The 17,344-nt window shown below is 30.3% G+C and overlaps 1 protein-coding gene across 1 annotated transcript; it reads right to left on the bottom strand.

Moving 5' to 3' along the window:
* Positions 1-10,996: 10,996 nt before the first annotated feature.
* Positions 10,997-12,271, bottom strand: LOC120202016 (E3 ubiquitin-protein ligase PUB23-like). Its single transcript, XM_039202502.1, has one exon. The coding sequence runs from the start codon at positions 12,248-12,250 to the stop codon at positions 11,012-11,014; it is 1,239 nt and encodes a 412-aa protein (XP_039058433.1). The 5' UTR covers positions 12,251-12,271; the 3' UTR covers positions 10,997-11,011.
* Between the last annotated feature and the right edge of the window lie 5,073 nt (positions 12,272-17,344).

The following is a 17,344-nucleotide window of genomic DNA, read 5'->3' as shown; positions in this document are numbered from 1 at the left end:
GTGGAGGGCTGCTACTGGAGTTTTCTGTGATAAGATGGTGCCTCTAAAACTTAAGGGAAAATTTTATAGAATGGCAATAAGACCAGCTCTGCTGTATGGATCAGAATGTTGGGCAATCAAGAATGATCACGTAAGGAGGATGGAGGCCGCAGAAAGGAGAATGCTTCGATGGGCATGTGGTAGGACTCTGTGAGACATGACACCAAACTCGGTAATTAGGATGTCCTTGGGGGTGGTGCATGTATCTGAAAAATTGAGGGAGAGAAGACTACGGTGGTTTGGGCATGTTCTTAGGTGACAACTATCGGATGCAGTCAGGAGGGTAGAGTCGATTATATTCGACGGTGCCAGAAGGAGAGGACAACCAAGGTGGAAGTGGGTAGATTGCTTGAGATCTGATTTGAAGGATTTAGCCCTTACCGAGGACATGACCTCAGATAGGAAAGTATGGAGACTTAAGACCAGTGTAGTCGAGTAGTGTGGGTCACAACCATAGGGTGTAGCATCTGTCTTCTTTTTTAATTGTCTATGTAGTAATTTTCATGACCTCAACTTTTTATATGTTTCTGTCATTGGAATTCATGAAGGCTTAGAACTAAGGCAGCGGAGTAGTGTTACCTTAGTTTAGGTTTTAACCAATTTGACTTTATTCCTTCTCGTAGCTTGCTATCGCTGACTTCTGTGTTTTCTTCTCTGCATATAAAGAATGTTCAACTATGTATTTATTTATTTATTTATTTATACATGCATTTTATTTTATCTTTATTTTTAATTTTCTGACTGTTGGAGGTCTTCCACGGAAGCTGCTCTCAATCTGGCGTTGGGGGCAGCCTACTACCCTACCTCTCCCTTACCCCATTACATATGGGAATAGGGTTTTGTTGTTGTTGTATTCTATGAATTATAGAAGTATACAATTGAAAACACATCATAATATCATTCAACATCATGAAACATTCTCTAATCTTGTAAAGGCACTCTCTGAGGTTTTCGCTCTTCTCCCTGCTTGGCCAGGGCAGGTGAATGCTATTACCTTCAGGTCTATCGCCTTGTGCTTCACTTTGGAAGCTCTCATGATCATACCTTTAATATAACATAACAATTTAACTCTATTTACAAGACATTACACTCCTTACACTATCAGATCAGAAAATTTTTCACTTTGTGTTGGCATGTATACTTTTTAAAACATTTTTAACTTCGTTTTTAGCCTAGAATCGACTCAACCGTAGCTCTGATACCATTAAATATAATACCCCAACCCATATCCGACTCGGATACGAGTCCGAGATGTCACATTAACTTTTAAAAACGATAATCTTACAAAATATCAAAACGTTTAAACTTTTTTTAAGAAAATACGATCATATATTGTTGAATTGTATTTGTTATAAAATTTTGAGGCAAAAACGTATTTATGAACAGTAAAATATGGTATGAATAGTACCGTAGGAACAATAATGAATAGTACCCGAATGTTAAAATTTTCCAAATTGCTTAAGGGGTATCGATTCCCCTGCTACAGGGAACCGATTCCCCTGCTACAATACTGCTACAGTACCTCGGCAAAACATGTATAAAACTCATAAAATTCTAAGCTTTCATTTGTTTAAAATTTCCATTTACAAATACATCTTTAAAACATTCCAAAACTTGATCAGAGTGTATCCAATACAAATCTTTTATTTATTACATTCCAACTAAATTCTTTCTAACAAAATACATGCAATTCTATCTACATTTCTGATCTGATCTTCGGTAAGGAGAACTGACATGTCTTGTTCCTCTTTACTTCTCTTTTCGCTTTCCAAACCTACGTGTGAAACAATCACACGCTAAGTCGATGACATAGTATAAAACATATAATCTAACCATATATAAACCATTTCATATAAAAAAACATACATCTGCAAATACTATCATTAATCCCTTTTACTTACCATATATTCATCATATAACACATATATCACTATCAACACGTTTAACATTTCATATTCATTATCATTAATTCTTATAATTTAACACCCTTATACATAACATATCATGTATTAACCAAGCAATACACCATTACATAAATCCTGTGATCTATTCCATATAATAAATCACATATACATATCATATTCAGTATACTTATTAAATCCCTTTATTTTCCCATATACACTGTTGAGAATTGAAGGTATGTGAGTACATTGAGGTTGTGCACTAATGTTGTCACCACAGCTCGTATAAATGTCCCGAATGACCTATCCAGAGGTCATAAAGAACCTCGGCAACTGTCTGTAGGTCCCGTAGAACCTAGGTAAACTGTCCATATGTTCCTTTGAACATAGGTATATTGTCCATATGCCTCAAAAGACATAGGTAATTCTGTCCATATGTTCCGTAGAACATAGGTAAACCCTCGACTCTTGGCATGCCAACTATACCCCTAGTTCTCATATCACATAACATGGGCATTATTTTTATACTTATCACTTTACATATTCACACGTTCATATCACATCATTATTTCTCTTCTGTCACATACCATATGTATGTGTAAACATATATCTCATATCACATGCATATCATCACGTAGTTTATTTTCGTGCAATTCATATCACTTATCATATGATTTCATATTCATATCATATATTCATATAGGCTCACGGTTTTATCACCTATCATGTCATTTGATTTCATTCTCTATATTTTTATCACATAACTTATTTTATTTCTCATGTTCTTATGTAAGCACATATGTCATGTATTATTCTTATATCGTCATATATATATATCATCTATATTTCCTCACTTAATCTCATATCATATAACATGTATTCACATACACAATTTATACCATTTCACATAGCTTACCACACTAACATGTATTCATACCATTCATGTAACATATGCAATAATATATATATATTACATACACTCATGCCACATAAGCATCATATCAATCACAAATCGAATAATATTTTAGGAGTCACTTCTTACCACAGTAACTCCATCACTGGCTCATCGCAAGCCAATGTTTGTTCAATAACCTAAGTACAAATTAAATTGCACTCACCTTAGCCTTGCTTTGATTCAATCCTAATTCTTTGATTGTTCTGTACTTGTTTAGGCTCAATATCTACATAAATATAACATTTCAAAATAATTATTAGAAGCCTAAACCTTAAACTTGATGTTAATAACTTAAGCCAGTTTAATGAAACAAAATTCCATTTTTCCATTAGGGGGAATCGATACCCCCCCAGGGGGGAATCTGTACCCCCTACGTAATCTGGAATTTTCGTTCAAGCCCAGAAAATCATTGTTCATGCACGAAAATTCACTATATCAACTTAAATTCTTCATGTTTCATTCCCTTTCATATTCTTAACTCAAATATACATACTTAAACTAATTTATATCCATTTATTTCATCTTAAACCTCAAAATTCTATTCTCCATATATAAATCATACCAAATTTTCCATGTTATCCAAACTTAATTCTAACAATTCTAACTTCTTATTCTCATATATGACAAGTCAAATTCATCCTTCAAATTCATTTAAACCTTCCTATTCAAAATTTCACTTCAAAACCCATTTTCTTTAATTTGTCATAACTCCTTTATCTTTTGATTTTAAGACAACTTAAGCTTTCCTTAAGCTTAGTTAATATCTAATGATCAAACCCCAACTATAAAATCAACAAATAATCAACTAAATAAAAACTCACCTTTGCTCAGCACGTTAGAGAATAAGAAAGCAAGAAGAAGAAGAGTTTTTCAGATACTCCCCCCCAACGTGTTTATCTCTTCTTAAAGAGATAAAAAAATATCTTTCATGACAAATGACCATTTTTCCCTTTAATTCCTTTAATAATTACTAATAACCTTCAGGAAATATCCACAAATAAATCATTAAAATATTCAACATTTCCACTTTAATCAATAAATTCTAAAATTTTACAATTTCGTCACTAACCCGTAATTTGGGATGTTAAAAAACCGAAACCTAAGAACATGCATATGAAAACACATTCCAAACACTAAGCTCACAAGCTTAGTGTCACACAAATAACACTTCTATACTACAAGCAATCACCATAAGAGCATACTATAGGTATAGTCATGAACAAGAAGGTACACCAAAAACACAACACAAATAAGCATTATAGCGTAGTTAGGGTTATATTAGCGTCACAAAAATCATACCCCTATTTTCTTATAAAAGGTACCTTGGATAACACTTGGGTCACGTAACATCATCTTCTTACGCTAATGGCACTTATTTCTAAGTACCTTGGGTGAGGTTCCCTTGTACTTGATTGGATATATTCAAATATTCCGTATGCAAATAGACAATCTTCATGCACTAGTAACTCAGGTGTCCTCAATGTTTCCCAAGCTTCAAACAAGTCATAAGTCTTATGAAATCTTACCTCATAAAGATCTTATGTTATCACATGATTGTTAAGGTTCTCATTTGTAAGATTTTATTAAAAGGTTCATTTCGATATTAACCTCTCTTGAAGTCTCTTGATCAAAGCAAAGGTTATATACTATGCATTCAAAATGGTATTGATACTCATGTTATTGGTATTGGTACTTCTTTATCTTATGATACCGATATTGCCCCGAGTATCGATAGCAAATTAGCATAGTAGAATTTAAGATAACCCGGTATTGACACCCCTACCTAGAGTATTGGTACTACCCTATTATGGTATTGACACTACCCCGAGTATCGATGCCCAATTTGCATTCGATGCTTATAAAATATCCTAGTATTGTTACACCTACTTAGAGTATCGATACTACCCTTTTGTAGTATCGGTATTGCCTTAGTACCTATACCAATTTTAGCTACTAGAATTTGAAGTTGTCTTCTGATATCGGTATTGAACCTCAAGTATCGATACCCTATAAATAGTATCAATACTCCAAGAACAAAGTACTAATGCTACTTGGCCAAAACCTCTAATTTTAACCTATCAGACGAGCAATATTGATACTTTCCATACAATACGTATACTCTAAACTCAAAATGTCTTATTTTTCACAAGTAAAACTCTCTCAATCACTCACAAAGCCCTCAAACATTGTTCAAAGCTTATGTAGGTTCAAGGGATTATAAAATGTCATTTCTTTATGCATGAATAACATCAAAATCCTTATTCTTTCCATGAATCTCGAATTCACCCTACATGTTGCATGAACATATACATGTAACCAAACTATGCATACTGATCTACAAGCATTATAGAAGTGTTAGGAGTGCATTACCTTGCTACTAGTTGATGAAAAAATGACCAAAATATCACTCAAGCACCAACTTATCATTCTCCTTACTTTTAGAGCTTTCACCTAACTCTTTCATTAAACACAAGAAAGAAAAAAAATTTCTAATCTATATAATGTTTTAGGAGAGATAGAAATGTGATTCCTAGACATTAAAAACGAACTAGAATAACTCTTAGGCTTTGACACTCAAAATCCCTCTAAAACCCTCTAAAATCCCTCAAGATTGAGAGCTTAAAAGGAAGTTTTGGGGGAGCTGGTTACACTTCTTAACTTTAGATTTTCAAACTAGAGTTGAGGGAAAATAAAGCTTGCTCCTTTGTTACTCTTTCTAAAAGAAGAAATGAGACAAAAGAGGGAGAGAAAGTTTAACAAGAAGACAAATGAAAAGAATATCAACGTTTGGAAAACTTTATGAGTTATTTATAACTTTGGTCCTTCCTCATTTAACCTCAAATAAAAAATACCATTTTTATCCTCAATTAGGCTCAACCAAATCCCATGCAAACTCCAACTTGACCCAAAGCTTATTGATGAACCCTCAGACTTACCTAAAACCCACTAGGATCAACTCAAAACTACTAACCCATAAGTCAGAACATTCAATAAAAATTGACTTCTTCAGACTCAACAATCATATTTAGTACTGAGAAAATTATAGGAGTAATAAAAGAGTAAATGATTATTTTTAAAAAATTAATAAATAATTTTATTATTTTGTGATTTTATAAAGTTGGACAATATTAGGTGTGTTTAATGAGCACGTCTATAGCGAGTTGAGCATGCTTGTTAAAAAAATTTATTGCTCAACTTGACTCGTTGCTCGTTAAACTCGTTAAAATTGTATTCAACTTGTGCTCGTTAAAAAAATTGTTGCTCGACTCGCTGCTTGTTAAGCTAAATAGAAATTTTAGGTAGGATAATGAGAATTTATTTTTGGGTGTATTTAATTAATAATTTAATATTTTCCTTATTATTTATTAAAAATAATATATTAGTAAATTAGTAGTAATTTTTAATTAATAATTTAACATCTTATTATTTATTAATAAATTATTAATCGTTATTTAAAGTTTTTAATACAAGAATTTTTTAAAATAATAACTAAAAAGTGAATAAATTGTCCGCGAACTTATCAAGTCGAGTTGGACTTTACTCGACTCAGCTTGTTAATGTTTCAAATAAAGTCTACACGAATTAAATATTGACCGAATTTGACGGAGTCAAATTCAAATAGTTCACGAGCTACTCAACTCATTAACCACCCTAGACAATATTACTTTCTGTTTACATTATTTGAACGGATACATAATGTTACCCATAGTTAAAAAATCACAAACCTCTCAAAATAACAATAAACAATAATTAATGTTAAATAATTTAACTTTATACGTAAAAATATACGTAGAGTTAGCTGATTGGTAGGACTTATTTATTAATAATAACTAAATAAGTTAATAATTGTGAAGGTTGACGCTTCTGAATTTAGCGTCGGTGATCGACGGAATAGGGATCAATTAATCTAATGATGACGTGGACGATTGCTGATAACATGGATCAGAATAGTAATCGGACGGTGAGCCACTGCCTCTAGTGGCCTTAACACCATGTGCAATTAGTGTCTTGCATGTTGCTATGTTAGCTGGGTTAGCCGTTGAGATTGACCGTACCCATTTTCTCTCATATTATTTTTTTTATGAAAATAAATAAATGAAGGGAAATCAAATATTAGACTATTTTTATTAATTATTTTGTCTCGGAAGTTAAAAAAACTGCATTTCAATTTTAATGCAATTATCTTTTTATGAGTTATAATAAAACATGGATTGTAAAAAATTATACTACAAATATTGTATATCTACGGAATTAACATTCTGATTATCATAATGAATTCAAAAAAAAAAAGTACACAAGATCAACTATAATTCATAGAAGCTTAAGATTCATTGCTAAATAAGATCGTTAAACTCAATCATCAGGAGTTTTTCAAACTTTTTGTCTTCAAAATATCACACAACTCTTTTTTTAAAAAATAATGTTAAAATTATATTATGACATACTTAAACTTTTAGATTTTATTTTTTTATAAATAAATTTGTTTATGTTAAATTTAAGGTCTTTAAATATTTTATTTAGGTGATTAACAAATCTTATTTACCTATGAATGAAGTGATTGTGTATAACTGATTCGAATTGTTAAACCTTTTTGTTACAAACTAGTATGAGAAAAACTGTAAGAGGGAGAAGTTTTAAAATAAAAAAAATTAAGGTTTAGGATTTAGGTTTTAAAGTTTTGTATTTATGATTCATGGTTCAAATTTCAAAGTTTATGGTTTAAGGTTTAGAATTTAGAATTTTGTAGGTTATAGTTCAAGATTTAGAGTTTAGAGTTTATAGTTACTTTAATTTTTAAGATTTATAGTTTATGATTATTTTTAAGGTTTAGGACTTAAGGCGGACTATTTAAGAATTAAAAATTAGAGTTCTAGGATTTTAGAATTTAAGGTTTTAGAGCTTAAGATTGTTAGTTGTGGGATTAAGAATTTAACGTTTAAAGTTTAGATTGTATGATTTAGAATTTAGAGTTTAAGGTTATTTTATAGGACTCAATCTTTAAGAATTTTTCCCTCAATCTTTAACTAATTCTCATGAAGAAAAACAATGTTAAAATTAGATTATGATATGCATAAACTTTTTTAATTTTATTTTTATATATAAAATTATTTATATTAAATTGAGATTTTTAATATTTTATTCCATGGTTTAGAATTTATAATTTAGGGTTTAAGGTTTAAGGTTTTAGATTTTTGGAATTAAGGCTTAGTGTATTATAATTTAGGGTTTGTGGTTTAGATTTTAGGTTTATGATTTATGAGTTTAAGGATTAAGGTTTAGTATTTAGGGTTTATAGTTTAAGGATTAGGTTTAGGTTGTGTTTATGATTTTGGATTTATTGTTTTAGGGTGTAGAGTTTATGATTTAAGATTTAAGAGTCCAGGATTTAAGTTTTATGGTTTTATGATTTTGTGGTTTAGGATTTAGGGTTTAGGATTTAGTATGAAGAGTTTACAATTTTGGATTTAAGATTTAATGTTTAAAGTTTTAGAGTTTATGATTTTAGGATTTTATGGTTTCAAGTTTAGAGTTTTAGGGGTTATGATTTAGCGAATTAGACTTTATTGTTTCAAGTTTAGATTTATTATTTTATAATTTAGAGTTTATGATTTAGGGATTTATAATTCTATGGTTTTATGGTTTAGTGGTTAGGGTTTTAGGTTTTATAGTTTAGGGTTTAGGGTTTAGGGTTTAGGGTTTATGATTTTATTGTTTTGATTTTAAGGCTTATGCTTTTAAGATTTCGGTATTAGGATTCATGATTCGTGGTCTTAGGGTATGAGGTTTTAGGATTTTTTAGTTTTATGGTTTATAGTGTAGGGTTTATAGTTTATTGTTTTATTGTTTTATTTTGGGGTTTATAATTTTAAGATTTAGAGTTTAGGATTCATGATTCATGGTTTTAGGGTTTAATGTTTTAGGATTTTTGAGTTTTATGGTTTATGGTTTAGAGTTTATAGTGTTTAGGGTTGAAAGTTTTAAGGTTTATGGTTTTAAGGTTTAGAATTTAGAGTTTGTGTGTTAGTGTTAAATGTTTTAAAGTTTATGATTTTAGTATTTTAGAGTTTTATGGTTTATGATCTTAGAATTTGGAGTTTAGTTTTATTACTTAGAATTTAGGGTTTATGATTTAAAATTAACGATTTAGTGTTTAGGATTTATGATTTATGATTTAGTGTTGTCTGTTCATGGTTTACTTTTTAAGATTTAATGTTAATGGTTTAGATTTTAGAGTTAGGGTTTAAATTTTAGGGATATGGTTTAGGATTTGGGGTTTATTTGTATGAAATTTAAGCTCTTTAAATATTTGTATTTAAGTGGTTAACAAATTTTATTTACCTTATGAATGGAAGTGATTGTGTGTAATTAACTCGAATCGTGAAACCCTTTTGTTTCAAACTAGTATAGAGAAGCGTAAAAGGGATTATTAGTAAAATCAACAAGTTTTTTTAAAAATATAAAGGGAAATTAAGCATTTATTATCTAAATTATAAATTCCAGTACGTTTTTGTACCTAAATTTTTAATTTTTTTAAAAAATCATACCTAACGTTTAATTTTTGTTTCATTTTAGTATCTTGTCGTTAAAAATTTAATGTTTTTAATACTTAAACTATTAGTTTTGGTTTGTTTTAATGCCTAAACTTTCAAAAAAAATCAAAACTTAATGTTAAATTTTATATATGATTTTGAAAAATAAAAAGTTTAGGTACTAAAATTTATCAAAACGGATAGTTTAGATGCTAAACATTAAATTTACCAAAAAATAAATGTGAATGCTGCCCAACTCTAAAACGGCATGCCAATGAATGTGAAAGGACGCTACTTTGTCCAACGCTCAAAGAGAATAAGTGATCCATGAACCATGGTACTTGGCCTTTGCAAAATTATTACTACTGTAGAAGAAGCCAGCGCTGACCCCCAGCCACCGAAGCCGCCTCCAGCCCACCCAACGCTGGCTTTTACCCAACTTTGTCCACCTCCCTCATTAACGCCTTCCATTTTTGTCTCTTCTAATTTCTTTTTAACATTTTTTTCTCGACATCTGGTGGGGACGACTCCAAAACCATCAAGCTTAGACATTTACATGATATTGACAATTATCCCTCACTAGATAAAGATACAAAAATGGAAAAATAAGGAACAAGTTAATAAATAATACCTAACTTATTTATTGCTTGATGAAGATACCCTACCTATACTGATTCACGTTATTAATATGCGCGTATTTGAATAAATATGTTTGTTCCAAGAAGGAAATGAATGAACGTGTATGGTTTATGACGAAATGAAAGAAAATGTATGGTTCAATTAAATTAATTTTCTATAAACTCTTCTAAAAAAAATTGGTGAGAAAAAGAGGTCACTTGCTTGTGGTTTGATATAGTAATTTTTGTTTGATGTATCTCCTTCCGATATCTTTTATAAATCACATTCCACTATTATTTTTTCGAAACATTGAGGCCTTCAGAATTTATTGAAGCCTCTAGAGTTATGTATATTGTAGAATTTCTCAAAGCTTTTGAACTTCCATGTTTTCTGAACAACTACAAATCTTTGATGTAATCTTTGACATACTCACGTGATATACAATTTAATATATGATAGTTTGATCTATTTAATCTACTGACTTACAAAATAACTATCATCATCTTAGGTATGACACCATTTTGACACCACTAATTTATAAGTCACAATACAATGACGATGAAGGGGGACTCTTTCTAGGGCTCTCTCTATATTTCTCTGGATAATTGTTCATCATCATCTTCAATTCAACCGCTCTCCCCTTCTCATCTATAGAATAATGAATGAGACTCAAAGTCCAAATCAAAAAACTGCTTTATTTATCATTGATTTAATTTTTTTCATTTCCCCCTAAATAATCACTTAAACAAAATAATCTTCTCAGCTATTCTTCTGCTATCATTAAATTGATAAACTCCTTAACAACTCCCATGAACTCCTTAAATAATCTTTGCCATAAAATGAATACATTTAGTGTGGAGGGCACTAGTTTCTTTGCCCATGTATGTAACTGCTATTGCTACATAGTTTTATCTATGAACAATTATGTACACAAATATCGATGACTGACAAAACAAGAAACTGTAGAATCAAGCTGGATAATGAGAGAGCAGAGTGGTTGGTACACAAGGAGAGTTCTTCCAGACTCTAGCATGCAATTTGAGCACCTCTCTGGCCTTCTCCTTAGTCTTGAATCCGCAATCCATTTGAAGCACCAAGCACAGCTTAGCCACCACCCCTAATATCAGCATTTCTTGAAGAACCATGGTGGTGCCACAGAACTTGGAAATAGAAAGCAAAATCCTCACTGCCCTTTCACTTGCAACCTGGGAAACCCTAAGTATCTTCTTTGAAACAATGGCAACCCCTGCCCCGTGCTGCAGCAGCTCCGACCGGCCTTCCGCACATCCACACACTGCATCCAGCACTGTTAGTATCATCTCACAAGCCCTTCTCTCCAATGATGAATCGAGAAGCAAGTCGATCAAGACTGATACCACGCCAGCTTCGGCAGCCTTAATCCTGTTTCTTCCCCATGGACAAATACCAGCCAGCAATTGTAGTGAAGCTTTTGTGGCTTTCTTTGATATTTGATCATGCAGAACTCCGTTTAATTCGATGAATAGTTCAGGTCTCAAGTTGGTGAGTTGCCTGGCATCCGCTACCTCCACCATCGAATTCAACAACAGTACTGCATAAGCCCGAGAATCGTAGCGTCCGCGTTGCATTACTCTAGTTAAGGACACTATGAAATCACCATTTTTGAACAACAGATTCCGGAGAGAAGCTTCTGAGAGTTGGAGATTATAAAGAATGCTCAAAGCTACATCAGTTGATCTTATTGACTCAAACTCGTAATGTAATGAGCCTTCAGCTGCTGAATAGTCGTGATTACTGACAATGGAAGCCAATAACTCAACAGCGCCTGAAGACTCAATGCACCTTTTGTTTGTAGCATTCTCCGAAGCGATCGACTGTAGGCTCTTGAGACAGTTGATCTGTTGCTGCGGTGACTTGGCATCGTTGAGAAGCTTGATGATCTGAGCTTTGCTGATGGGTGGCTTTGGCGTTGGGATCCTTTCGATTCCATGCGAAGCGTTTAGCATGCACCAAGATTGAATCAATCTCCTGAGGGTATGGTTTGGGGTAAGCTCACAGTCCGAAATAACTAGCTTTGTAACCGGACATGTGGTGTTCTTCCCTGAGAACAACCATTTCTCGATGCTGTCCCTATCGTATGTAATCCCCGTTGAAACCGTGACGGGATCCTTCATAATCTCGAGAGAGATTGGGCAGATGAAGAACGGAGGAACATCGATATCGTTCATTTCAGAAATGAACCGAGAAGCTTGAAGAAACAAAGATTAGCAAATTCAAGAACAAACCAGACAAGAAAAAAGAAAACTAGGTTTGTTTAAAGGTGATGAGTTGTGAATTGGTTTGAATTTTGAAGAAAGGGAGGTTAGAGATGGATTATATATGGGTGTAGATATTCATAGCCGGAGAAAGTCAAACACACGGGAAAAGGCTGACTTTTCCAAACTATGGAAAGGCTCCAGGATGGCTGACAAATTATAACTGCAGCTACTAAGGACAAATATTTGGTGCAGAATTTCACCCCATGATTTTTATTTGCAATTATTATCCAACGCCTACTTTCTCTATCTAGAAAACTTATTTGGTTTGATTTTGTTTAAAATTATTATTTCCCTTAATATCAAAATAAATGTTTAAATTATATCGTTTTTCATGAATAGGTATTTAAATATTTTTTTAACTTATCTCACTGTCTAACGTTACAAACATTATATTTTAGGTGCACGGGTTGTTGATGACGTTAATTTCTTCCTTTAAGTGGCCCATGTCATAATCTGGTGATTTTGAAATTTAATTTTTTTTAAAAAAATTATTATAAATTTATAAAAAAAATTCCAAATTCCAAATCCTAACCTTAATATGTCGTTGCTGCCCTTTTCGTTCACAACCATTACCGTCAATATAGTCTCTACAATCCTCTAAATCATATATCGTCGTAGTTGTCGTCGATTGGTCGTTTGAATTGTGTGGGATCGCGATTTGCGATGTATAAAATGTTGATTCACTATCGATCAATCACGATTTCATAGGGGTTTTGGTCGTCGAGGGAGGTGAGGTCGGGTGGAGCTTCGTCGACGGCAAAGGGCGACGCCGACATGGGTTTAGGGGTTGAAATGAAGGTTTTCAAAATTTTGAGATTATTTTAAAATGTTTATGTTTTAAAAAATGTATATTTTTATTTTTTTAAATTTTAAATAAACTTAAAATTATCATATTGTGACATATGTCACTTAATAAAGAAATTAACATCATTCACGATCCGAACATCTAAAGTTATAAAGTTTATAACATTAGATATCAAGATGGATAAAAAAATATTTTAAACACATATTTATAAAAAACCATATAGCTCGAGCACTTCTTTTGATATTAATCCTTATTATTTTATATTACCGTCCATTGCCCGACAAATTCAAATGGGATGCCAATTTGCATGACTGCGTCACTGATGACACTCGTTGGTTTATACCGTCTTTGGTTGTTTGTTCCCACCTCTTCTGACCCACCATTGTTAAAATTTCATATTATTTCCCCTTTGATGGTCTAATTATTGTTTTAGACTAATGATAACATCATTTTTACTATTACTGAATAATATAATAATAATCATGTAAATATTTAATCAATCATTTTTCATCAATACAAGGATAATTCTATCACGTTCTACAAGCCTCATTAAGCACTACTAACAATAATCATTGCTGAACACTATTAATTTAACTTAAAATTTTAAAATTTTAAAAGACTCAACGTATAAATGTATATTAGTTAAAAATTTAAAGGTAAATTATTTAAAATAAAATATTAATTATATTATTTTCATAATTTTTAACCCTAACAAAATTAAAATTTACCTTTAAAATTATTTTAAAAATTATAGAAAATAATGTAATTAATATTTTATTTTAAATAATTTACTTTTAAATTTTTACGTAATTTATAATTATACGTTGAATTTTTTAGAATTTTAATTTTTTATAAATTAAATAATTTACTTTTAAATTTTTACGTAATTTATAATTATACGTTGAATGTTTATAAAATTTTCATATAAATTTATTACATCGCAACTAAATATTTAAGGCTCTTGAAAAATTGTCATTATTGCTTTTAAAAAAACGACGAATGTGTAAAAGTATATGTGTATTGGAAAATAAATTAATTTATTTAAGTTTAAGGTTGAAATGATGTGATAGTTTTTCTACGTCCTTCCATGAGATTTCTTAGATTTAGCATTTTTTTCTATTTTAGAATGGGTAAAAGTATGTGGATTATTTTGGTCAAATATTTTGAGTAGTTCTTAAGGAAATTAATGATAATTATATTGGCAAAATAAAAATTTTGAAGTTGATATTATAATTTCTTTTTTTATGTTACTAAATCAACTTTGTATATATCTTGATTTAACACTACAACTACTACGTCAAGTTTATAATAACAGATTAATATTAATATATAAGGCCAGTTCTTATAATTTCCATCAAGGAGTTGTTCAGGGATGAACTTAGGTGGGGCGGGTGAGGGCAATCGACCCATTAAAAATATAAAATTACTATATATTTTAGATTTTTTTTCTATATATTTTTTATTAAAAATATATTTCATTTCCTAAAATTTTATAAATTTAAGTTCGGCCCTTGTAATTTTGTAAGTTCAAACTCCTAACATAAAATCATGCGTCTCTCCCCGAAATTGTTTATAGTTATCCCTTATTTAATGTCACTACACCAAAATAGATATGTGGCGATGTCTTTAGAAAGAATATGATACTCTTATTCTGGTAAAAAAAAGTAATAATAAAATACTATTTACAAGTTAATGCGATGACTGCATAAGAGATAAATATCATGTTTTTTTATTTATTTATAGAAACAAGATATATGTATTTTATAAAATAAGGTGTGGAAAGTCAAACAAGGGAAATGCATGCAAATAATATATTTAAAAAAAATCAATAACACAAGTCCAAAATAATGTTATAATACATATACAGATAGATACCATACATCCTAATTAACATGATAAGTGGCTCTCTTATGTGGTGTGGATATGGTCAATTATACGGCTGAATTGTTGCAAAATCCAGCTACTTTGCTTCTGAGATGGCGAAATATGCAGAGGCATGATTCATACAATGAGGAAAATATACTACTTTTTATTAGTCCTTGATAGAATGAAACTCAAAAGATCAGAGCAACAAACCTGACACTGGGTAATATAAATAAATTAAAAGCACATTTTTTATTATAATCAGAATATAAATATGAAAGAGAAATAGAAGCAGGAAAGCAATGGGTTAATCATTGATAACTCACGTAAATGCTTTGGGTTAATTATTGATAACTCATGTAAATGCTTTGGGTTAATCATTGATAACTCACGTATATGCTTTGGGTTAATCATTGATAACTCACGTAAATGCTTACATTAGACATCAGTGGCATCCAATTTGAAGATAGCAGTTAAAAGCCTAAAAGCATGAGTAAAATCGTTTTATAAAGTTGCAAGTGTATTGCCGTTTGTCGCCGTGTTAAGGCCGTGGTTCGTTTTGCGTCTTTGCCCTTTAATCAGTCTTCTTCCCTTTTCTTGTCTTATTGGGTTGTTACAACTTCATACATTAATCCCCAAAATTAAGAGAAATATGTATGTTTCAAGGATGTTACAACTTTATTGGTGTGATAAATATTTGGGCAAATTACGTGTTTAGTACCTAAACTATTAATTTTGATCCGTTTTAATACTTAAACTTTTAATATTTTTAAAATCATACCTAAAGTTTAGTTTTTATTTCATTTTAGTACTCTGTTAAAAAATTAACATTAAATTTTGAAAAAAAAAATATGAACTTTTGTGTACTAAAACATACCAAAATTGATAGTTTAGATACTAAACACGTTAAGTTATTAACGGCGGGTACTAAATGAAATAAAAACTAAATGTTAAGTTTGTTTTTGAAAAAAATTGAAAGTTTATGCACTAAAATGAACGAAAACTAATAATTGAGGTACTATATGTTCAGTTTATCCTAAATATTTCTGTGTCGGTTGATGACGGTTGAACCTTTTTAATTTAAATGGAGAATCATAATTGATGATCGATCGATAATTATTTGATTGTCAATGATGAAGTTGCAGGATAAGATCATCTGATTTCTTTTAACTATAGGGAGGGATGATAATTGGAGAAGAAGATGAAAATATCCTTCTTCCTTTCTATCAACACACCTTTTCGTTCGGGTACAACACTCTCAACAACCCCGATTTAGTGGGATTCAAAAAACAAACATAACGTTAGAGTTTTACTAGGATTTAAACTCCTAAAAATATGATAGAGTTTTACTATGATTCAAACTCCTAAAAATAGGATAGAGTTTTACTAAGATTCAAACTCCTAAAAATAGGATCCATAAGCATTATAAATAAACATTGTAACTCACTATTGTAACAGACAATTTATGGACGAAATACGAACAGAAAATTTGGAGCAATCAAAGCATTTTTTTGCAAAGTTTCGAAGGCAACAAAGGTAAAAAAAAAACCTTATCTTTTTCGGTTGTTAGGCTTGCATGTGTCGTTTGTTTCTTGTTTTCGATTTGTAAAACCACAAAATCTCAAAAGGCCGATAACCGGAGGGTTTTTTTTTCGAAATTAACTTTTTAGATCTACGGAACCCCGAGGCTATTTTGCGAAAATCGTTTGGACATTTGGAAAGAGGAGAGGAATAACTTTAAAAAAATTCAATTATTTTAATATTTTTTCTTACTATTATTATTATATATACTTCATTATCATTATTATATTTTATATGTTTTATTTTTTTATTTATTATTATTTTTTAAAACATTTTATTTATATGCATATACATTATATATTTTTTATCTTATTTTATTTCATTTTACTACCATTATTATATTTTTTTCTCTCTATTATTTATCTATACATATTATTATTATATATATACATTTTTTATTTATTTTTTATTTGTTGCAAATATTATATTTATTATTACATATATACATATGTTTTATTTATTATTCTTATACCGTTCTATTTTTATTTTCTTTTATTACTCTTTAATTACTTTTTTTATTATTAGTAGTAGTATTATTATTATTTTATTTTATTTATTTATATTTACCTTTTTTTCTCTATTTCATTTTTATGTTTATTCTTTATCTTTATTTTTTTTTATCTTCTTTACATTTGTTTTATTTATTTGTATTTTCTTTTCTTTTTTTATTTACTCGTTTATTATGTATATATTATTATCATTATTATTCTTTTTTTCTTCATTTTTATTTTTCTTATCATATTCATTTTTATCTT

The sequence above is a fragment of the Hibiscus syriacus genome, unplaced genomic scaffold, assembly GCF_006381635.1.
Source record: "Hibiscus syriacus cultivar Baekdansim isolate YM2019G1 unplaced genomic scaffold, ASM638163v2 tig00008145_pilon, whole genome shotgun sequence".
NCBI lineage: Eukaryota > Viridiplantae > Streptophyta > Magnoliopsida > Malvales > Malvaceae > Hibiscus > Hibiscus syriacus.
This window is presented reverse-complemented; position numbering and strand designations above follow the sequence as displayed.

What these genes read in the sequence shown, in the direction of transcription:
- LOC120202016 (XM_039202502.1), bottom strand. Translation starts at nt 12,250, where the DNA reads ATGAACGATATCGATGTTCCTCCGTTCTTCATCTGCCCAATCTCTCTC.